General features: G+C 45.5%; 1 protein-coding gene across 3 annotated transcripts; it reads left to right on the top strand.

Moving 5' to 3' along the window:
* Window positions 1-3281: 3281 nt before the first annotated feature.
* LOC120055673 (transcription factor BTF3 homolog 4-like) lies at window positions 3282-24202 on the top strand. 3 transcript variants are annotated; one of them, XM_039003565.1, is made up of 6 exons: window positions 3282-3379; window positions 4006-4067; window positions 18473-18586; window positions 20785-20986; window positions 23773-23838; window positions 24058-24202. In XM_039003565.1, the coding sequence occupies exons 2-6, from the start codon at window positions 4014-4016 to the stop codon at window positions 24102-24104; spliced, it is 483 nt and encodes a 160-aa protein (XP_038859493.1). In that variant the 5' UTR covers window positions 3282-3379; window positions 4006-4013; the 3' UTR covers window positions 24105-24202. The 3 variants fall into 3 exon arrangements, with proteins under 3 accessions (XP_038859493.1, XP_038859494.1, XP_038859495.1); XM_039003566.1 differs by lacking the exons at window positions 3282-3379; window positions 4006-4067 and adding an exon at window positions 8672-8814; XM_039003567.1 differs by lacking the exons at window positions 3282-3379; window positions 4006-4067 and adding an exon at window positions 8672-8814 and having other exon boundaries at window positions 20702-20986.
* Window positions 24203-25714: the final 1512 nt, after the last annotated feature.

Below are 25714 nucleotides of genomic sequence, written 5' to 3'. Positions count from 1 at the left end.
CCGATTAAAACGCTATTAGTGCGCACCACCGCTAACCAGCTAGCCATTTCACATCGCTTACAAAGGCTACCCTGTAATTTGTGTTATTCAAAAAGATTCTGCTATCATGTCTCCAGTCATATAAAGTGTAGTAGAATTGCATGGAACGTGTTAATAAAACGGCCATGCAAAGAAAGAAGAAACGTATCTGGTAAAGCCTAGGACTAGTCTACACTATACGATCGATCTCAGCCGTGCATTGAACGGTCTTTTTGTACGAAGGTCTATAGGTTACGTATTGGAGTTATTTCAAATCAAATCACATGTTATTGGTCGCATACACGTGTTTAGCAGATGTTATTGCGCGTGTAGCGAAATGCTTGTGTTCCTAGCTCCAACAGTGCAGTAATATCTAACTAAATGTTTGTGTTCCTAGCTCCAACAGTGCAGTAATATCTAACTAAATGCTTGTGTTCCTAGCTCCAACAGTGCAGTAGTATCTAACTAAATGCTTGTGTTCCTAGCTCCAACAGTGCAGTAGTATCTAACTAAATGCTTGTGTTCCTAGCTCCAACAGTGCAGTAGTATCTAACTAAATGCTTGTGTTCCTAGCTCCAACAGTGCAGTAGTATCTAACTAAATGCTTGTGTTCCTAGCTCCAACAGTGCAGTAGTATCTAACTAAATGCTTGTGTTCCTAGCTCCAACAGTGCAGTAGTATCTAACTAAATGCTTGTGTTCCTAGCTCCAACAGTGCAGTAGTATCTAACTAAATGCTTGTGTTCCTAGCTCCAACAGTGCAGTAGTATCTAACTAAATCCTTGTGTTCCTAGCTCCAACAGTGCAGTAGTATCTAACTAAATGCTTGTGTTCCTAGCTCCAACAGTACAGTAGTGTCTAACTAAATACTTGTGTTCCTAGCTCCAACAGTGCAGTAGTATCTAACTAAATGCTTGTGTTCCTAGCTCCAACAGTACAGTAGTATCTAACTAAATACTTGTGTTCCTAGCTCCAAAAGTGCAGTAGTATCTAACTAAATGCTTGTGTTCCTAGCTCCAACAGTGCAGTAGTATCTAACTAAATGCTTGTCCTTCTAGCTCCAACAGTGCAGTAGTATCTAACTAAATGCTTGTCCTTCTAGCTCCAACAGTGCAGTAGTATCTAACTAAATGCTTGTGTTCCTAGCTCCAACAGTGCAGTAGTATCTAACTAAATGCTTGTGTTCCTAGCTCCAACAGTGCAGTAGTATCTAACTAAATGCTTGTGTTCCTAGCTCCAACAGTGCAGTAGTATCTAACTAAATGCTTGTGTTCCTAGCTCCAACAGTGCAGTAGTATCTAACTAAATGCTTGTGTTCCTAGCTCCAACAGTGCAGTAGTATCTAACTAAATGCTTGTGTTCCTAGCTCCAACAGTGCAGTAGTATCTAACTAAATGTGTGTGTTCCTAGCTCCAACAGTGCAGTAGTATCTAACTAAATGCTTGTGTTCCTAGCTCCAACAGTGCAGTAGTATCTAACTAAATCCTTGTGTTCCTAGCTCCAACAGTGCAGTAGTATCTAACTAAATGCTTGTGTTCCTAGCTCCAACAGTACAGTAGTATCTAACTAAATACTTGTGTTCCTAGCTCCAACAGTGCAGTAGTATCTAACTAAATGCTTGTGTTCCTAGCTCCAACAGTACAGTAGTATCTAACTAAATACTTGTGTTCCTAGCTCCAACAGTGCAGTAGTATCTAACTAAATGCTTGTCCTTCTAGCTCCAACAGTGTAGTAGTATCTAACTAAAGGCTTGTGTTCCTAGCTCCAACAGTGCAGTAGTATCTAACTAAAGGCTTGTGTTCCTAGCTCCAACAGTGCAGTAATATCTAACAATACACACACATCTAAAAGTAAAAGACAGGAATTAAAAAATATAGAAATATTTGGACGATTAATGTCGGAGTCCGCTGTGTGTGTGTGTGTAAACATATATATGTGATGGTATGTATAGACATTATGGACAGTACGTGGATAGAATATGTAGTATATGTGAAGAATATGATAGAATAGTATATGTACAGCAATAGTTGAATAGGATGGACTGGACTAGAATACAGTCTATATATATGAATTTGGCCACTTTGGTTGTGATACAAACTTTATCAAAACATATAGGCCTGTGGGCTATGCTACATGATGTGTGAACTATGATTTTACTCCTGAGGTGCTGTCCTGTTGCACCCTCTACAACCACTGTGATTATTATTATCTGACCCTGCTGGTCGTCTATGAACATTTGAACATCTTGGCCATGTTCTGATATAGTCTTCACCTGGCACAGCCAGAAGAGGACTGGCCACCCCTCATAGCCTGGTTCCTCTCTAGGTTTCTTCCTAGGTTTTGGCCTTTCTAGGGAGTTTTTCCTAGCCACTGTGCTTCTACACCTGCATTGCTTGCTGTTTGGGGTTTTAGGCTGGGTTTCTGTACAGCACTTTGTTTTATTTATTTATTTATTTATATTTCACCTTTATTTAACCAGGTAGGCCAGTTGAGAACAAGTTCTCATTTACAACTGCGACCTGGCCAAGAAAAAGCAAAGCAGTGCGACAAATAAAACAACCCAGTTACACATGGAACAAACAAAAGTACGGTCAATAACACAATAGAAAAATCTATACACAGTGTGTGCAAATGGAGTAAGGAGGTAAGGCAATAAATAGGCCATAGTAGCGAAGTAATTACAATTTACCAAATTAACACTGAAGTGATAGATGTGCAGAAGATAAATGTGATGTCCAAAAGAGCAAAAAAAGTAAATAAAAACAATATGGGGATGAGGTATGTAGTTGGATGGGATATTTACAGATGGGCTGTGTACAGCTGCAGCGATCGGTAAGCTGCTCAGATAGCTGATCATAAGTTAGTGAGGGAAATATAAGTCTCCAACTTCAGCGATTTTTGCAACACCGTTCTTCAATATACTCTGTCCGTCTGCAGACACTTGAAACATGGCCAAATGCTTTAGAATTCTAACACTGCAATGGTTTGGGGACAAAAACTCTTACCGCGGTGAGAGTAACCAAGCTTCACATGCGTAGGTATTTGCTCTTTATCAAAAAAATAAGACTGAAAGACGTTTTTATTTTTCTCCATTCAACCAGCGGGTCAGACGCCGGGCACTAACCACAGGAATTTTCTTCAGGTATTCAACATGAACATCAATTACCCTTTTGCTGAAAATCACAAACCAAGAAATATTGTCACCTTGCGGTGAGAAAATACATTTGTCCAATTGTCCATCGTCGCCATTCACCAATCGCGTGGTTCCTGCTGTCCCAGTTGTGCTGTGGACCTGTCTGGATAGAGGTGCTGTACCGTGTGACGGATCAATCCAACAGGCTACCTACGCTGTCTTTACACGGGTAAATCATTCAACTGGGACTATGGACTGTAAAACAAAGATAACAGCCCTGAAATAATAAACGTTTCTGTCGGTTTGCTTTGAGCATCACATTGTGTTGTTGACATGTCTGGCTTGCTGGCTAGGTTACCTAGCTAGTTAGCTTAGCTATGGTTTATGCAGTAACGTTAACCGTTATCTAAATAGTTAGCTAGACACATCGCCAATAATCTCAACCTTTTGTTACTTTTAGAAATGAATGAAATAAAAAATAAATTGGTTAACTTACTAAATGACAGCTAGATAGGTAGCTACATATTTTATGGCTGAGTGTTAATGTTTTAACTAGGGGTTTATCGAGCTAGCGGTAATTACTAGCTAGCTTGCTTGTTACTAACAATGTTATCTAGCTAACTTTAACTAAATAGCTCGATGGATATATAGCCAGCTCAACTGTCAGTTTACTCAACAGCTGCCTTCATTTGTAACTTAGGTCAATTCAAAACTTCCACAGTGGTTAAGGGTAAACCTGTAGTAAGAGAATAGATTCAGTGATTGAAACAGATTACATTCATTCAGTAGTGAGTGTCCATACGTTTTCGTTGTAAATTAATTCATGGAAATATTGTCTGTCCCTCCCTTGATCAGATAAAGCCATGAACCAAGAGAAACTCGCCAAACTTCAGGCCCAGGTCCGGATAGGTGGAAAGGTAACTAACTACTATCTCTACATTTGGATTTACATTTCATTATGACACAGCCATGAGTTCACTTTTCCATATTTGGTAATCAAATCAAATTGTATGTCACATGTGCCGGTGAAGACCTTACTGTGAAATGCTTACTTACAAGCCCTTAACCAAAAATGCAGTTCAAGAAATAGAGTTAAGAAAATATTTACTAAATAAACTGAAGTAAAAAAAAAAAAGTAACAAGATAATTACATAACAATAACAAGGCTATATACAGGGGGTACCAGTACCGAGTTAATGTGCGGGGGTACAGGTTAGCCAAGGTAAAGTGACTATGCATAGATAATAAACAGCGAGTAGCAGCAGTGTAAAAACAAAAGGGGACAATGTAAATAGTCCAGGTGGCCATTTTATTAATTGTTCAGCAGTCTGATGGCTTGGAGGTAGAAGCTGTTAAGGAACCTTTTGGTCCTAGACTTGGTGCTCCGGTACCGTTTGCCGTGCAGTAGCAGAGAGAACAGTTTGACTTGGGGGACTGGAGTCTTTGACAATTTTCTGGGCCTTCCTTTGACACTGCCTAGTATATAGGTCAATGTAATGGGTTGGGTTGAAGGTTACCAAACCAACTGCTGCCTAACTGCCTGGTTGAAGGGAGTTAGATGTGATAAGGCAGCTGCCAGTCCTGTTTCCCTGAGTTCAGCATTCCTATTATGGACAGATGCTTTGGCCCATTCAGCCTGGGGCCTGTGTGGCTGGACTATGGGGCCCAGGGTTTTGTCTCCTACTGTTTAGTAGGGGCATCCTCCTGTGCTGTCTCCCCTCCACAGATAGATGGCGCTGTTGACACTCAGGATATCACTAACCGGTTATTATTTCAATTGGGACCTTTATTTAACTAGGCAAGTCAGTTAATGAACAAATTCTTATTTACAATGACGACCTACACCGGCCAAACCCGGACGACACTGGGGCCAATTGTGCGCCGACTCCCAATCACGGCCTGTTGTGATACAGCCTGGATCAAAATTCTTCAAAATTGCTTAAGTTTATGATGGTTGTAAGTTAGGCTTCTAACTCCCATTATACTGACCTGAGATGGTTCAAAATGAGTTGAGAAATGTTTTGACCGAAGACTCGTATACATTTCCCTGGGCTCTGAGTCTAACCAATGTGCAGAAGATTCTATCCGTGTTCACTGTGTGTGTTGTATCCAAAGGTATTCTATGGTTGTATCCATTCTCCATTCATGGCTGCTCTGCAGTGTTTCTCTTGTTTGTACCCGGTCCCACTGGAATAATGTGACCACAAGCTGTTGTCTTCACTTGTTCTTCTTGTCCGCCATGAACTCGAAAAGCTTCATGCCACAATGAAAACCACGCTGTGGTACCCACATCTGGAACCAGGAAGTGCTTTGGAAGGCAGGCTATGACACACTTCAACTCCATCATCCCAGACATCCAATTGACCCACTCCAACAGCCCCAACAGATCCATAGACGATGCGATCTCTATTGCACTCCACACTGACCTCACCCACCTGTAAGAATGCTGTTCATTGACTACAGCTCAGCGTTCAACACCATTATCCCCCTCCAAGCCAAAATGGGCAGGGTTTCTGTGGCCGCAGGTCAGCCTTTTAATTTACTGAACATTTGAGAAATTTGCCGAATCCGTATGTGTTGGGTGCGTAACCTGATTACGGCGTCCACCCACGGCGTCCACCCACGGTGCTCAGAATGACAGAAGTCACATGTAGATTATGGTAATTGAGTTTAACAGAACGTGCTAGTTGAGAATGGAATGATGTGCGGTCCTCCTGATTGAATTCTGATGACACCATGAGGATGTTAGGAATACCTGTCCACATTGACTTTTCATCACCAACAAGACCAGTAACGAACAGCAGAATCACTAGCCAACAAGACCAGCAACGAACAGCAGAATCACTAGCCAACAAGACCAGTAACGAACAGCAGAATCACTAGCCAACAAGACCAGTAACGAACAGCAGAATCACTAGCCAACAAGACCAGTAACGAACAGCAGAATCACTAGCCAACAAGACCAGTAACGAACAGCAGAATCACTAGCCAACAAGACCAGTAACGAACAGCAGAATCACTAGCCAACAAGACCAGTAACGAACAGCAGAATCACTAGCCAACAAGACCAGTAACGAACAGCAGAATCACTAGCCAACAAGACCAGTAACGAACAGCAGAATCACAAGCCAACAAGACCAGTAACAAACAGCAGAATCACTAGCCAACAAGAACAGTAACGAACAGCAGAATCGCTAGCCAACAAGAACAGTAACGAACAGCAGAATCGCTAGCCAACAAGAACAGTAACGAACAGCAGAATCGCTAGCCAACAAGACCAGTAACGAACAGCAGAATCGCTAGCCAACAAGAACAGTAACGAACAGCAGAATCACTAGCCAACAAGAACAGTAACAAACAGCAGAATCGCTAGCCAACAAGAACAGTAACGAACAGCAGAATCGCTAGCCAACAAGAACAGTAACGAACAGCAGAATCACTAGCCAACAAGACCAGTAACGAACAGCAGAATCGCTAGCCAACAAGACCAGTAACGAACAGCAGAATCACTAGCCAACAAGACCAGTAACGAACAGCAGAATCACTAGCCAACAAGACCAGTAACGAACAGCAGAATCACTAGCCTGTAAGTAGTCATATGGGATGCTAATATGACTAGGATTATCATCAACTAGCATGGGTTGCTAATATGACTAGGATTATCATCAACTAGCATGGGATGCTAACATGACTACGATTATCATCAACTAGCATGGGATGCTAATATGACTACGATTATCATCAACTAGCGTGGGTTGCTAATATGACTAGGATTATCATCAACTAGCATGGGATGCTAATATGACTAGGATTATCATCAACTAGCGTGGGTTGCTAATATGACTAGGATTATCAACAACTAGCATGGGTTGCTAATATGACTAGGATTATCATCAACTAGCATGGGATGCTAATATGACTAGGATTATCATCAACTAGCATGGGATGCTAATATGACTAGGATTATCATCAACTAGCATGGGATGCTAATATGACTAGGATTATCATCAACTAGCATGGGATGCTAATATGACTAGGATTATCATCAACTAGCATGGGTTGCTAATATGACTAGGATTATCATCAACTAGCATGGGTTGCTAATATGACTAGGATTATCATCAACTAGCATGGGTTGCTAATATGACTAGGATTATCAACAACTAGCATGGGATGCTAATATGACTAGGATTATCATCAACTAGCGTGGGTTGCTAATATGACTAGGATTATCATCAACTAGCATGGGTTGCTAATATGACTAGGATTATCATCAACTAGCATGGGTTGCTAATATGACTAGGATTATCATCAACTAGCAGGGTTGCTAATATGACTAGGATTATCATCAACTAGCGTGGGTTGCTAATATGACTAGGATTATCATCAACTAGCGTGGGTTGCTAATATGACTAGGATTATCATCAACTAGCATGGGTTGCTAATATGACTAGGATTATCATCAACTAGCATGGGTTGCTAATATGACTAGGATTATCATCAACTAGCATGGGATGCTAATATGACTAGGATTATCATCAACTATCATGGGTTGCTAATATGACTAGGATTATCATCAACTAGCGTGGGTTGCTAATATGACTAGGATTATCATCAACTAGCACGGGATGCTAATATGACTAGGATTATCATCAACTAGCATGGGATGCTAATATGACTAGGATTATCATCAACTAGCATGGGATGCTAATATGACTAGGATTATCATCAACTAGCAGGGTTACTAATATGACTAGGATTATCATCAACTAGCATGGGATGCTAATATGACTAGGATTATCATCAACTAGCATGGGATGCTAATATGACTAGGATTATCAACTAGCATGGGTTGCTAATATGACTAGGATTATCATCAACTAGCATGGGTTGCTAATATGACTAGGATTGTGCCTTTTCCTACTGGACAATGAAAGAAAGTTTATGAAAAATAATTGCCTACATGGATATGGTCTGATTTTGGCTATGCTACTTTGAAGCAAGGTAACATATGCCTCGTGAAGTAAAACATTCAGGCTTCAAACAATTGCTTTTGTTTTCAAAATGTATACTGCCTCCAGCTCATTGCAAAGTGGTTTGTGATTCGCTGATGAAACCTGACTTCCTGTGTATTTCGTGTTTTGAGACGCTGTAGCAGGAGCAGCTCTCCCGCTGTCTGACAGATTTTCTGCTCAAAGGCTCTGTATTCTGTACCTGTATCTGTACGGTAAATAAGATGCATAACTAATATACTGTACACTCGCCAATTTAATTCTGCAAAATTATTCATATTAACCTATAGATTGATAAGCATGACTGGTCAAATGTATTTCCCGTCGACTGGTATCAATGAAGAGGTTAAAAAGCATGGGACAATTTGCCGGTGCAAATTTTATTTATCAGCTTTGCAGTTTTATATTTGGTCAAAAGCCAGCTATTACCGGCTAACGGAAACCCTGGTACTGAACACCTTCTTCTCTGCAACTGGATCCTGGACTTTCTGACGGGCCGCTCCCAGGTGGAGAGGGATAGGCATCACCTCCTTCCACGCTGATCCTCAACACTGGTACTTCCTGTTCACTCACGACGGCGTGGCCACGAACGACTCCAACACCATCAAGTTTGCTGACGACATGACGGTTTTAGGCCTGATCAGCGACAACGGTGAGTCTAGAGCACGTGCCAAACTCATTCCACGGAGGGCCCAGTGTCTGCGGGTTTTCACTCATCCCTTGTACTTGATTGATTAAGGTCACTAATTAGTAAAGAACTCCCCTCAACTGGTTGTATCTAGGTCTTAATTGAAAGGAGAAACCATAAACACACAGACACTAGGTCCTCCGTGGAATGAGTTTGACACCCCTGGCCTACAGGGAGGAGCTAAGTGACCTGGCAGTGTGTTGCCGGGACAACAACCTCTCCATCAACGTCAGTAAGACCAAAGAGGTGATCGTGTACTACAAGAAACGGGGGGGGGGGGGGGGGGGGCACACCCCCTTCCATATCGACGGGGCTGCAGTGGATTGGGTCGAGAGTTTAAAGTTCCTCAGTGTCCAAATCACTAAGGACATAAAACCACACACAGTTGAAAAGATTTGGTATGGGCCGCCATATCCTCAGTAAGTTCTACAGCTGCACCATTGAGAGCAACTTGACTGGCTGCATCACGGCTTGGTATGGCAACTGCACCGCCCTCGATCGCATCGGCGCTACAGAGGTGGGTACGGACAGCCCAGTAGATCTACTGGGGCTGAGCTCCCTGCCATCCAGGACTTCTATCGGGTGGTGTGAAAGGAAGGGCCGTAAAATCGTTGTGACTCCCGCCACCCAAGCCGTAAGACTGTCCGCTCTGCTTCTGTACAGCAGGCGGTACCGGAGCATCAAGTCTGACACCAACAGGCTCCTGAACAGCTTCTATCCCCATGCCATAGACTGTCCGCTCTGCTTCTGCACGGCAGGCGGTACCGGAGCATCAAGTCTGGCACCAACAGGCTCCTAACGGCTTCTATCCCCAAGACATAGACTGTCCGCTCTGCTTCTGTACAGCAGGCGGTACCGGAGCATCAAGTCTGACACCAACAGGCTCCTGAACAACTTCTATCCCCATGCCATAGACTGTCCGCTCTGCTTCTGTACAGCAGGCGGTACCGGACCATCAAGTCTGACACCAACAGGCTCCTGAACAGCTTCTATCCCCAAGCAATAAGACTGCTAAATAGCTAACAGAATGGCTAAATGGACTGAGTTAACCCTTTTCTTATTTTATCACTGTCTCTATACACACTCACTGTCTATACACACTCACTGTCTATACACACTCACTGTATACACACTCACTGTCTCTATACACACTCACTGTCTATACACACTCACTGTATACACACTCACTGTCTCTATACACACTCACTGTCTCTATACACACTCACTGTCTCTATACACACTCACTGTCTCTATACACACTCACTGTCTCTATACACACTCACTGTCTATACACACTCACTGTCTCTATACACACTCACTGTCTCTATACACACTCACTGTCTCTATACACACTCACTGTCTCTATACACACTCACTGTCTATACACACTCACTGTCTATACACACTCACTGTCTCTATACACACTCACTGTCTCTATACACACTCACTGTCTCTATACACACTCACTGTCTATACACACTCACTGTCTATACACACTCACTGTCTCTATACACACTCACTGTCTCTATACACACTCACTGTCTCTATACACACTCACTGTCTATACACACTCACTGTCTCTATACACACACTCACTGTCTATACACACTCACTGTCTCTATACACACTCACTGTCTCTATACACACTCACTGTCTCTATACACACTAACTGTCTCTATACACACTAACTGTCTCTATACACACTAACTGTCTCTATACACACTAACTGTCTATATACACACTCACTGTCTACACACACTCACTGTCTACACACACTCACCGTCTCTATACACACTCACCGTCTCTATACACACTCACTGTCTCTATACACACTCACTGTCTCTATACACACTCACTGTCTCTATACACACTCACTGTCTCTATACACACTCACTGTCTATACACACTCACTGTCTATACACACTGATACTCCAACACACACATTTATACTGACTCTACACACATACACTCACATACAATCATCCTATACGCTGCTGCTACTCTGTTGATCTTATATCCTGTTGCCTAGTCACCTTCCCCCTCTACATATCTACCTCCATCACTATACATATCTACCTCCATCACTCCAGTATCACCTTCCCCCTCTACATATCTACCTCCATCACTATACATATCTACCTCCATCACTCCAGTATCACCTTCCCCCTCTACATATCTACCTCCATCACTATACATATCTACCTCCATCACTCCAGTATCACCTTCCCCCTCTACATATCTACCTCCATCACTATACATATCTACCTCCATCACTCCAGTATCACCTTCCCCCTCTACATATCTACCTCCATCACTATACATATCTACCTCCATCACTCCAGTATCACCTTCCCCCTCTACATATCTACCTCTATCACTATACATATCTACCTCCATCACTCCAGTATCCCCTTCCCCCTATACATATCTACCTCCATCACTATACATATCTACCTCCATCACTATACATATCTACCTCCATCACTCCAGTATCACCTTCCCCCTCTACATATCTACCTCCATCACTATACATATCTACCTCCATCACTCCAGTATCCCCTTCCCCCTCTACATATCTACCTCCATCACTCCAGTATCCCCTTCCCCCTATACATATCTACCTCCATCACTCCAGTATCCCTGTACATTGTTAATATGGAACTGACCCTGTATATAGTCACCTTACCCCTATACATATCTACCTCCATCACTCCAGTATCCCTGTACATTGTTAATATGGAACTGACCCTGTATATAGTCACCTTACCCCTATACATATCTACCTCCATCACTCCAGTATCCCTGTACATTGTTAATATGGTACTGACCCTGTATATAGTCACCTTACCCCTATACATATCTACCTCCATCACTCCAGTATCCCTGTACATTGTTAATATGGTACTGACCCTGTATATAGTCACCTTCCCCCTATACATATCTACCTCCATCACTCCAGTATCCCTGTACATTGTTAATATGGTACTGACCCTGTATATAGTCACCTTCCCCCTATACATATCTACCTCCATCACTCCAGTATCCCTGCACATTGTTAATATGGTACTGGAACTGACCCTGTATACAGCTTTATTTAACTAGGCAAGTCAGTTAAGAACAAAGTCTTATTTTCAATGACGGCCTAGGAACAGTGGGTTAACTGCCTTGTTCAGGGGCAGAGCAACAGATTTTTACCTTGTCAGCTCAGGGATTCAATCTTGCAACATTTCGGTTACTAGTCCAACGCTCTAACCACTAGGCTACCTGCTCTAACCACTAGGCTACCTGCTCTAACCACTAGGCTACCTGCTCTAACCACTAGGCTACCTGCTCTAACCACTAGGCTACCTGCTCTAACCACTAGGCTACCTGCTCTAACCACTAGACTACCTGCTCTAACCACGAGGCTACCTGCTCTAACCACTAGACTACCTGCTCTAACCACTAGACTACCTGCTCTAACCACGAGGCTACCTGCTCTAACCACTAGGCTACCTGCTCTAACCACTAGGCTACCTGCCTCTAACCACTAGGCTACCTGCTCTAACCACTAGGCTACCTGCTCTAACCACTAGGCTACCTGCTCTAACCACTAGGCTACCTGCTCTAACCACTAGGCTACCTGCTCTAACCACTAGGCTACCTGCTCTAACCACTAGGCTACCTGTCTCTAACCACTAGGCTACCTGCTCTAACCACTAGGCTACCTGCTCTAACCACTAGGCTACCTGCTCTAACCACTAGTCCACCTGCTCTAACCACTAGTCCACCTGCTCTAACCACTAGGCTACCTGCTCTAACCACTAGACTACCTGCTCTAACCACGAGGCTACCTGCTCTAACCACTAGACTACCTGCTCTAACCACGAGGCTACCTGCTCTAACCACTAGACTACCTGCTCTAACCACGAGGCTACCTGCCTCTAACCACTAGACTACCTGCTCTAACCACTAGACTACCTGCTCTAACCACTAGACTACCTGCTCTAACCACGAGGCTACCTGCTCTAACCACGAGGCTACCTGCTCTAACCACGAGGCTACCTGCTCTAACCACTAGGCTACCTGCTCTAACCACTAGGCTACCTGCTCTAACCATTAGGCTACCTGCTCTAACCACTAGGCTACCTGCTCTAACCACTAGGCTACCTGCTCTAACCACTAGGCTACCTGTCTCTAACCACTAGGCTACCTGTCTCTAACCACTAGGCTACCTGCTCTAACCACTAGGCTACCTGCTCTAACCACTAGGCTACCTGCTCTAACCACTAGGCTACCTGCTCTAACCACTAGTCCAACGCTCTAACCACTAGTCCAACGCTCTAACCACTAGTCCACCTGCTCTAACCACTAGGCTACCTGCTCTAACCACTAGGCTACCTGCTTTAACCACTAGGCTACCTGCTCTAACCACTAGGCTACCTGCTTTAACCACTAGGCTACCTGCTCTAACCACTAGGCTACCTGCTCTAACCACTAGGCTACCTGCTCTAACCACTAGGCTACCTGCTCTAACCACTAGGCTACCTGCTCTAACCACTAGGCTACCTGCTCTAACCACTAGGCTACCTGCTCTAACCACTAGGCTACCTGCTCTAACCACTAGGCTACCTGCTCTAACCACTAGGCTACCTGCTCTAACCACTAGGCTACCTGCTTTAACCACTAGGCTACCTGCTTTAACCACTAGGCTACCTGTCTCTAACCACTAGGCTACCTGTCTCTAACCACTAGGCTACCTGCTCTAACCACTAGGCTACCTGCTCTAACCACTAGGCTACCTGCTCTAACCACTAGGCTACCTGCTCTAACCACTAGGCTACCTGCTCTAACCACTAGGCTACCTGCTCTAACCACTAGGCTACCTGTCTCTAACCACTAGGCTACCTGCTCTAACCACTAGGCTACCTGCTCTAACCACTAGGCTACCTGCTCTAACCAATAGGCTACCTGATCTAACCACTAGGCTACCTGCTCTAACCACTAGGCTACCTGCTCTAACCACTAGGCTACCTGCTCTAACCAATAGGCTACCTGATCTAACCACTAGGCTACCTGCTCTAACCACTAGGCTACCTGCTCTAACCACTAGGCTACCTGCTCTAACCACTAGGCTACCTGCTCTAACCACTAGGCTACCTGCTCTAACCACTAGGCTACCTGCTCTAACCACTAGGCTACCTGCTCTAACCACTAGGCTACCTGCTCTAACCACTAGGCTACCTGCTCTAACCACTAGGCTACCTGCTCTAACCACTAGGCTACCTGCTCTAACCACTAGGCTACCTGCTCTAACCACTAGGCTACCTGTCTCTAACCACTAGGCTACCTGTCTCTAACCACTAGGCTACCTGCTCTAACCACTAGGCTACCTGCTCTAACCACTAGGCTACCTGCTCTAACCACTAGGCTACCTGCTCTAACCACTAGGCTACCTGTCTCTAACCACTAGGCTACCTGTCTCTAACCACTAGGCTACCTGCTCTAACCACTAGGCTACCTGCTCTAACCACTAGGCTACCTGCTCTAACCACTAGGCTACCTGCTCTAACCACTAGGCTACCTGTCTCTAACCACTAGGCTACCTGCTCTAACCACTAGGCTACCTGCTCTAACCACTAGGCTACCTGCTCTAACCAATAGGCTACCTGATCTAACCACTAGGCTACCTGCTCTAACCACTAGGCTACCTGCTCTAACCACTAGGCTACCTGCTCTAACCAATAGGCTACCTGATCTAACCACTAGGCTACCTGCTCTAACCACTAGGCTACCTGCTCTAACCACTAGGCTACCTGCTCTAACCACTAGGCTACCTGCTCTAACCACTAGGCTACCTGCTCTAACCACTAGGCTACCTGCTCTAACCACTAGGCTACCTGCTCTAACCACTAGGCTACCTGCTCTAACCACTAGGCTACCTGCTCTAACCACTAGGCTACCTGCTCTAACCACTAGGCTACCTGCTCTAACCACTAGTCCACCTGCTCTAACCACTAGTCCACCTGCTCTAACCACTAGGCTACCTGCTCTAACCACTAGACTACCTGCTCTAACCACGAGGCTACCTGCTCTAACCACTAGACTACCTGCTCTAACCACGAGGCTACCTGCTCTAACCACTAGACTACCTGCTCTAACCACGAGGCTACCTGCCTCTAACCACTAGACTACCTGCTCTAACCACTAGACTACCTGCTCTAACCACTAGACTACCTGCTCTAACCACGAGGCTACCTGCTCTAACCACGAGGCTACCTGCTCTAACCACTAGGCTACCTGCCTCTAACCACTAGGCTACCTGCTCTAACCACTAGGCTACCTGCTCTAACCACTAGGCTACCTGCTCTAACCATTAGGCTACCTGCTCTAACCACTAGGCTACCTGCTCTAACCACTAGGCTACCTGCTCTAACCACTAGGCTACCTGTCTCTAACCACTAGGCTACCTGCTCTAACCACTAGGCTACCTGCTCTAACCACTAGGCTACCTGCTCTAACCACTAGGCTACCTGCTCTAACCACTAGGCTACCTGCTCTAACCACTAGTCCAACGCTCTAACCACTAGTCCAACGCTCTAACCACTAGTCCACCTGCTCTAACCACTAGGCTACCTGCTTTAACCACTAGGCTACCTGCTCTAACCACTAGGCTACCTGCTTTAACCACTAGGCTACCTGCTTTAACCACTAGGCTACCTGCTCTAACCACTAGGCTACCTGCTCTAACCACTAGGCTACCTGCTCTAACCACTAGGCTACCTGCTCTAACCACTAGGCTACCTGCTCTAACCACTAGGCTACCTGCTCTAACCACTAGGCTACCTGCTCTAACCACTAGGCTACCTGCTTTAACCACTAGGCTACCTGCTTTAACCACTAGGCTACCTGTCTCTAACCACTAGGCTACCTGTCTCTAACCACTAGGCTACCTGCTCTAACCACTAGGCTACCTGCTCTAACCACTAGGCTACCTGCTCTAACCACTAGGCTACCTGCTCTAACCACTAGGCTACCTGTCTCTAACCACTAGGCTACCTGCTCTAACCACTAGGCTACCTGCTCTAACCACTAGGCTACCTGCTCTAACCAATAGGCTACCTGATCTAACCACTAGGCTACCTGCTCTAACCACTAGGCTACCTGCTCTAACCACTAGGCTACCTGCTCTAACCAATAGGCTACCTGATCTAACCACTAGGCTACCTGCTCTAACCACTAGGCTACCTGCTCTAACCACTAGGCTACCTGCTCTAACCACTAGGCTACCTGCTCTAACCACTAGGCTACCTGCTCTAACCACTAGGCTACCTGCTCTAACCACTAGGCTACCTGCTCTAACCACTAGGCTACCTGCTCTAACCACTAGGCTACCTGCTCTAACCACTAGGCTACCTGCTCTAACCACTAGGCTACCTGCTCTAACCACTAGGCTACCTGTCTCTAACCACTAGGCTACCTGTCTCTAACCACTAGGCTACCTGCTCTAACCACTAGGCTACCTGCTCTAACCACTAGGCTACCTGCTCTAACCACTAGGCTACCTGTCTCTAACCACTAGGCTACCTGCTCTAACCACTAGGCTACCTGCTCTAACCACTAGGCTACCTGCTCTAACCAATAGGCTACCTGATCTAACCACTAGGCTACCTGCTCTAACCACTAGGCTACCTGCTCTAACCACTAGGCTACCTGCTCTAACCACTAGGCTACCTGATCTAACCACTAGGCTACCTGCTCTAACCACTAGGCTACCTGCTCTAACCACTAGGCTACCTGCTCTAACCACTAGGCTACCTGCTCTAACCACTAGGCTACCTGCTCTAACCACTAGGCTACCTGCTCTAACCACTAGGCTACCTGCTCTAACCACTAGGCTACCTGCTCTAACCACTAGGCTACCTGCTCTAACCACTAGGCTACCTGCTCTAACCACTAGGCTACCTGCTCTAACCACTAGGCTACCTGCTCTAACCACTAGGCTACCTGTCTCTAACCACTAGGCTACCTGTCTCTAACCACTAGGCTACCTGCTCTAACCACTAGGCTACCTGTCTCTAACCACTAGGCTACCTGCTCTAACCACTAGGCTACCTGCTCTAACCACTAGGCTACCTGCTCTAACCACTAGGCTACCTGCTCTAACCACTAGGCTACCTGTCTCTAACCACTAGGCTACCTGCTCTAACCACTAGGCTACCTGCTCTAACCACTAGGCTACCTGCTCTAACCACTAGGCTACCTGCTCTAACCACTAGGCTACCTGCTCTAACCACTAGGCTACCTGTCTCTAACCACTAGGCTACCTGTCTCTAACCACTAGGCTACCTGTCTCTAACCACTAGGCTACCTGCTCTAACCACTAGGCTACCTGCTCTAACCACTAGGCTACCTGCTCTAACCACTAGGCTACCTGCTCTAACCACTAGGCTACCTGCTCTAACCACTAGGCTACCTGCTCTAACCACTAGGCTACCTGCTCTAACCACTAGGCTACCTGCTCTAACCACTAGGCTACCTGCTCTAACCACTAGGCTACCTGCTCTAACCACTAGGCTACCTGCTCTAACCACTAGGCTACCTGCTCTAACCACTAGGCTACCTGCTCTAACCACTAGGCTACCTGCTCTAACCACTAGGCTACCTGCTCTAACCACTAGGCTACCTGCTCTAACCACTAGGCTACCTGCTCTAACCACTAGGCTACCTGCTCTAACCACTAGGCTACCTGCTCTAACCACTAGGCTACCTGCTCTAACCACTAGGCTACCTGCTCTAACCACTAGGCTACCTGCTCTAACCACTAGGCTACCTGCTCTAACCACTAGGCTACCTGCTCTAACCACTAGGCTACCTGCTCTAACCACTAGGCTACCTGCTCTAACCACTAGGCTACCTGCTCTAACCACTAGGCTACCTGCTCTAACCACTAGGCTACCTGCTCTAACCACTAGGCTACCTGCTCTAACCACTAGGCTACCTGCTCTAACCACTAGGCTACCTGCTCTAACCACTAGGCTACCTGCTCTAACCACTAGGCTACCTGCTCTAACCACTAGGCTACCTGCTCTAACCACTAGGCTACCTGCTCTAACCAATAGGCTACCTGCTCTAACCACTAGGCTACCTGCTCTAACCACTAGGCTACCTGCTCTAACCACTAGGCTACCTGCTCTAACCACTAGGCTACCTGCTCTAACCACTAGGCTACCTGCTCTAACCACTAGGCTACCTGCTCTAACCACTAGGCTACCTGCTCTAACCACTAGGCTACCTGCTCTAACCACTAGGCTACCCTGCCGCTCTAGTCTGTTTTTCTTCTACCTTGTTATTTTTAGTGCTATGATTACTGATAGGGGACAGTGATTACTGATAGGGGACAGTGATTACTGATAGGGGACAGTGATTACTGATAGGGGACAGTGATTACTGATAGGGGACAGTGATTACTGATAGGGGACAGTGATTACTGATAGGGGACAGTGATTACTGATAGGGGACAGTGATTACTGATAGGGGACAGTGATTACTGCATTGTTGGGTTTTGTCGCTTGCAAGAAAGGCATTTCACTGTACTTGGTACAAGTGACATCACACCTTATAACTTGTTTGTCGTCCTCAGGGAACAGCTCGTCGGAAGAAGAAGGTGGTTCACAGAACGGCAACAGCCGACGACAAAAAACTCCAGAGTTCCTTGAAGAAACTGGCAGTGAACAACATCTCTGGTATTGAGGAGGTATGCCAAACGATCACTTCATCACACTTTTCTCCAAAGTGTTATTTATGTTAAGTGTTATTTATGTTAAGTGTTATTTATGTTATCAGTGTTCTTATATTGCCAGTCCACTTCCCCGTGTGAAAACACAGCTGGCAGTTGTCTCTGTCACGTTCCTGACCTGTTTTCTGTTGTTTTGTATGTGTTTAGTGGGTCAGGGCGTGAGTTGGGGTGGGCATTCTATGTTATTGTGTTTCTATGTTGGGTTTAATGTGTTGCCTGATATGGTTCTCAATTAGAGGCAGGTGTTTGACGTTTCCTCTGATTGAGAACCATATTAAGGTAGGCTGTTCTCACTGTTTGTTTGTGGGTGATTGTTGCTGTGTCTGTGTTTGTCGCACCACACGGTACTGTCTCGTCTCGTTCGTTCGTTTTCCCTGTTCGTGCGTTCTTCGTTTCATGTAGTTCTCATGTTCAGGTCTGTTTAGTTCGTTTTGTTATTTTGTCATTTCTAAAGTGTGCTTTGTCATCGTTATTCTTTTCTTCATTAAATTCATTATGTATTCATCACCCGCTGCGCCTTGGTCCGCTCATTCACCACAAGACGACCGTTACAGTCTCCGAATATTTTTTGTTGTTGCTCCTATTCTTTAATTCAACTGTTCCGACAAAACTAATTTACGGTGCATTCTGGGACAATTGTGGATTTTCTTCTTCTTCTTCTATTGACTCTACACTCCAAAATATTTAATTTCAAATCAAACAATGACTATGGAGGTTAAAGTGCAGACTGTCAGATTTAATTTGAGGGTATTTTCATCCATATTCGGGTGAACCGTTTAGAAGATTACAGCACTTTTTGTACCTGTTCCCTTCAGTTTAGGGGACCAAAAGGGTATTGGGATGTATATTAAAGTAGTAAGTGTAGTATTTGGTCCCATATTCCTAGCACACAATGATTACATTAATAAGCTTGTGACTCTACAAACTTGCTGTATTTGCTATTCTGTTTTGGTTGTATTTCAGATTATTTTGTGACAAATAGAAATTAATGGTAAATAGTGTATTGTATCAGTTTGTAGTCAATAAACACTTAATGTGGATGATTATATATAATCTTGAATAATGATGAGTGAGAAAGTTAGACACACAAATACTACACTTTTGACTACTTTAATACACATAAGTGAATTTGTCCCAATGCTTTTGGTCCCGTAAAATGGGGAACTGATGTACAGAAAAAATATTGTAATTTCTAAACGGTTCACCCAATATGGATGTAAATACCCTCAAATTAAACCCGACAGTCTGCACTTTAACCTCCATAGTCATTGTTTGATTTGAAATTAAATCTTTTGGAGTGTAGAGTCAAAAGGAGAAAATGCTTCTCTGTCCAAGTAACTATGGAGGGCACTGAATATGTACAGAGCATTCGGAAAGTATTCAGACCCCTTCACTTTTTACACTTTTTGTCACGTTAGTCTTATTCTAAAATGTATTAAATAAAAAATCCTTAATCTCCACACAATACCCCATAATGACAAAGTGAAAACAGGTTTCTAGACATTTTTGCAAAAGTATTCAAAATTAATAACGGATACCTTATTTAAGTATTCAGACCATTTACTACCTGACTCAAAATTGAGCTCAGGTGCATCCTGTTTCCATGGATCATCCTTTGAGATGTTTCTACAACTTGATTGGAGTCCACCTGTGGTAAATTCAATTGATTGGACATGATTTGGAAAGGCACACACCTGTCTATATAAGGTCCCACAGTTAACAGTGCATGTCAGAGCAAAAACCAAGCCTTGAATTGTCCGTAAAGCTCCGAGACAGGATTGTGTCGAGGCACAGATCTGGGGAAGAGTATCAACAAATACAGACGTACACACTGTCCCCTATACAGACACACACACACTGTTTTTTCTAAAAACCTGTTTTTGCTTTGTCAGTGTGGCGTATTGTGTGTAGAAAAACAATTTAATCCATCTTAGAATAAGGCTGTGATGTAACAAAATGTGGAAAAAGTCAACAAGTCTGAATACTTCCTGTGTGTGTGTGTGTGTGTGTGTGTGTGTGTGTGTGTGTGTGTGTGTGTACGTATGTATGTGTGTGTGTGTATGTATGGACCAGTGATGTTCAATTTCAGAACTAGAGGAGACCCCTGCTATTGATAACTGGTGTCCAACCCTCGTCTAAATGATCCCCCCCCCCAGGTGAACATGATAAAGGACGATGGCACAGTGATCCACTTCAACAACCCCAAGGTGCAGGCCTCTCTGTCTGCCAACACGTTTGCCATCACAGGCCACGCAGAGAACAAACAGCTGACAGAGATGCTGCCGGGCATCCTCAGCCAGCTGGGGGCAGACAGCTTCACCAGCCTTCGCAAACTGGCAGAGCAGTTCCCACGCCAAGGTGGGTGGGACATGGAGACTCCGATAGACACACACACACACACACACACACACACACACACACACACACACACACACACACACACACAGGCAGACACTGACAGATGAGAAGGACAATTTCTGACGTGGTCACATTCACACACTGTTCCCTATACAGACACACACACACTGTCCCCTATACAGACACACACACACTGTCCCCTATATAGACACACACACTGTCCCCTGTATAGACACACACACTGTCCCCTGTATAGACACACACACTGTCCCCTGTATAGACACACACACTGTCCCCTGTATAGACACACACACTGTCCCCTGTATAGACACACACACTGTCCCCTGTATAGACACACACTCTGTCCCCTATATAGACACACACACTGTCCCCTGTATAGACACACACACTGTCCCCTATATAGACACACACACTGTCCCCTATATAGACACACACACTGTCCCCTACATAGACACACACACTGTCCCCTATATAGACACACACACTGTCCCCTACATAGACACACACACTGTCCCCCGTATAGACACACACACTGTCCCCCGTATAGACACACACACTGTCCCCCGTATAGACATACACACTCCCCTGTATAGACACACACTCTGTCCCCTATATAGACACACACTCTGTCCCCTATATAGACACACACACTGTCCCCTGTATAGACACACACACTGTCCCCTATATAGACACACACTCTGTCCCCTATATAGACACACACACTGTCCCCTGTATAGACACACACACTGTCCCCTATATAGACACACACTCTGTCCCCTGTATAGACACACACACTGTCCCCTATATAGACACACACACTGTCCCCTATATAGACACACACACTGTCCCCTATATAGACACACACACTGTCCCCTGTATAGACACACACACTGTCCCCTGTATAGACACACACACACTGTCCCCTGTATAGACACACACTCTGTCCCCTGTATAGACACACACTCTGTCCCCTGTATAGACACACACACTGTCCCCTGTACAGACACACACACTGTCCCCTATACAGACACACACTGTCCCCTATATAGACACACACACTGTCCCCTATATAGACACACACACTGTCCCCTATACAGACACACACTGTCCCCTGTATAGACACACACACTGTCCCCTATACAGACACACACACTGTCCCCTGTATAGACACACACACTGCCCCTTGTATAGACACACACACTGTCCCCTGTATAGACACACACACTGTCCCCTATATAGACACACACACTGTCCCCTATATAGACACACACACTGTCCCCTGTATAGACACACACACTGTCCCCTATATAGACACACACACTGTCCCCTATATAGACACACACACTGTCCCCTATATAGACACACACACTGTCCCCTGTATAGACACACACACTGTCCCCTGTATAGACACACACACTGTCCCCTATATAGACACACACACTGTCCCCTATATAGACACACACACTGTCCCCTATATAGACACACACACTGTCCCCTATATAGACACACACACTGTCCCCTGTATAGACACACACACTGTCCCCTGTATAGACACACACACTGTCCCCTGTATAGACACACACACTGTCCCCTGTATAGACACACTGTCCCCTGTATAGACACACACACTGTCCCCTGTATAGACACACACACTGTCCCCTATATAGACACACACACTGTCCCCTGTATAGACACACACACTGTCCCCTATATAGACACACACACTGTCCCCTATACAGACACACACACTGTCCCCTGTATAGACACACACTGTCCCCTGTATAGACACACACACTGTCCCCTATATAGACACACACACTGTCCCCTGTATAGACACACACACTGTCCCCTGTATAGACACACACACTGTCCCCTATACAGACACGCACACTGTCCCCTGTATAGACACACACTGTCCCCTATATAGACACACACACTGTCCCCTATACAGACACACACACTGTCCCCTGTATAGACACACACACTGTCCCCTGTATAGACACACACACTGTCCCCTATACAGACACACACACTGTCCCCTGTATAGACACACTCTGTCCCCTATATAGACACACACTGTCCCCTGTATAGACACACACTGTCCCCTATATAGACACACACTCTGTCCCCTGTATAGACACACACACTGTCCCCTATACAGACACACACACTGTCCCCTGTATAGACACACACACTGTCCCCTGTATAGACACACACACTGTCCCCTATATAGACACACACACTGTCCCCTGTATAGACACACACACTGTCCCCTGTATAGACACACACACTGTCCCCTGTATAGACACACACACTGTCCCCTATATAGACACACACACTGTCCCCTATACAGACACACACACTGTCCCCTGTATAGACACACTCTGTCCCCTGTATAGACACACACTGTCCCCTGTATAGACACACACTGTCCCCTGTATAGACACACACACTGTCCCCTGTATAGACACACACACTGTCCCCTATATAGACACACACACTGTCCCCTATATAGAGACACACACTGTCCCCTATATAGACACACACACTGTCCCCTGTATAGACACACACACTGTCCCCTACATAGACACACACACTGTCCCCTATACAGACACACACACTGTCCCCTGTATAGACACACACACTGTCCCCTATATAGACACACACACTGTCCCCTATATAGACACACACACTGTCCCCTATATAGACACACACACTGTCCCCTATAAAATGTATATTTTTACCCTTTTCTTCTCCAACTGCAGTACTTGACGACAAATCGATGTCAATCAGCAAACCAGGAGATATTGAGGAGGAGGACGACGTTCCAGGTATTGTTTCACACGTCGTTGTTCAATGACAGTATCGTGTGACCTTTGACCTTTTACTGTGATGTGAATGATCACGTGGACGTGCAGTATGTTGGTCTCCCTCCCTGGTGTTCTGGCCACGGCCAGGCTAGTTTCTCATAGCATATTGAATTACATATTCTGTGTTTTTGCTTCATATGAGACTCGTCTGGAATCAACTCCCGTCTCTCCTCTCCACAGATCTCGTAGAAAACTTTGATGAGGCGTCAAAGAATGAAGCCGACTAACCAATCCAACTCCAGCCTCCTTCTACCCTCCACCTAGTACCAACTACCCAGTACTCCACCTACTACCCAGTACCAACTACCCAGTACTCCACCTACTACCCAGTACCAACTACCCAGTACCAACTACCCAGTACCAACTACCCAGTACCAACTACCTAGTACCAACTACCCAGTACCAACTACCTAGTACCAACTACCCAGTACCAACTACCCAGTACCCCACCTACTACCCAGTACCAACTACCCAGTACCAACTACCCAGTACCAACTACCCAGTACCCCACCTACTACCCAGTACCAACTACCTAGTACCAACTACCTAGTACCAACTACCTAGTACCAACTACCCAGTACCAACTACCCATTGCCAACTACCCAGTACCAACTACCCAGTACCAACTACCCATTACCAACTACCTAGTACCAACTACCTAGTACCAACTACCCAGTACCAACTACCCAGTACCAACTACCTAGTACCAACTACCTAGTACCAACTACCTAGTACCTAGTACCAACTACCCAGTACCAACTACCCAGTACCAACTACCCATTGCCAACTACCCAGTACCAACTACCCAGTACCAACTACCCAGTACCAACTACCCAGTACCTACTACCCATTGCCAACTACCTAGTACCAACTACCCAGTACCAACTACCCATTGCCAACTACCCAGTACCAACTACCTAGTACCAACTACCCAGTACCTACTACCCATTGCCAACTACCCAGTACCAACTACCTAGTACCAACTACCTAGTACCAACTACCTAGTACTCCACCTACTACCTAGTACCAACTACCCAGTACCTACTACCCAGTACCAACTCAGTACCCCACCTACTACCTAGTACCAACTACCCAGTACCAACTCAGTACCCCACCTACTATCCAGTACCAACTCAGTACCCCACCTACTATCCAGTACCAACTCAGTACCCCACCTACTATCCAGTACCAACTCAGTACCCCACCTACTACCTAGTACCAACTATCCAGTACCAACTCAGTACCCCACCGACTACCCAGTACCAACTCAGTACCCCACCTACTATCCAGTACCAACTCAGTACCCCACCTACTACCCAGTACCAACTCAGTACCCCACCTACTACCCAGTACCAACTCAGTACCCCACCGACTACCCAGTACCAACTCAGTACCCCACCTACTATCCAGTACCAACTCAGTACCCCACCTACTATCCAGTACCAACTCAGTACCCCACCTACTACCCAGTACCAACTCAGTACCCCACCTAATACCCAGTACCAACTCAGTACCCCACCTACTACCCAGTACCAACTCAGTACCCCACCTACTACCCAGTACCAACTCAGTACCCCACCTAATACCCAGTACCAACTCAGTACCCCACCTACTACCCAGTACCAACTCAGTACCCCACCAACTACCCAGTACCAACTCAGTACCCCACCTACTACCCAGTACCAACTCAGTACCCCACCGACTACCCGGTACCAACTCAGTACCCCACCTAATACCCGGTACCAACTCAGTACCCCACCTACTACCCAGTACCAACTCAGTACCCCACCAACTCAGTACCCAACCTACTACCCAGTACCAACTCAGTACCCCACCT

Source organism: Salvelinus namaycush, chromosome 11 (genome assembly GCF_016432855.1).
Source record: "Salvelinus namaycush isolate Seneca chromosome 11, SaNama_1.0, whole genome shotgun sequence".
Taxonomy (NCBI): Eukaryota; Metazoa; Chordata; class Actinopteri; order Salmoniformes; family Salmonidae; genus Salvelinus; species Salvelinus namaycush.
The sequence above is the reverse complement of the archived record's forward strand: the minus strand, read 5'-3'. Positions and strand labels throughout refer to the sequence as shown.

Excerpts from the sequence above, each read along its gene's own strand:
- LOC120055673 (XM_039003565.1), top strand. The coding sequence starts at position 4,014 with ATGAACCAAGAGAAACTCGCCAAACTTCAGGCCCAGGTCCGGATAGGT. Across the intron at positions 18,587-20,784 it reads ACATCTCTGGTATTGAGGAG|GTGAACATGATAAAGGACGA; the intron begins GTATGCCAAACG and ends CCCCCCCCCCAG. Across the intron at positions 20,987-23,772 it reads AGAGCAGTTCCCACGCCAAG|TACTTGACGACAAATCGATG; the intron begins GTGGGTGGGACA and ends CTCCAACTGCAG.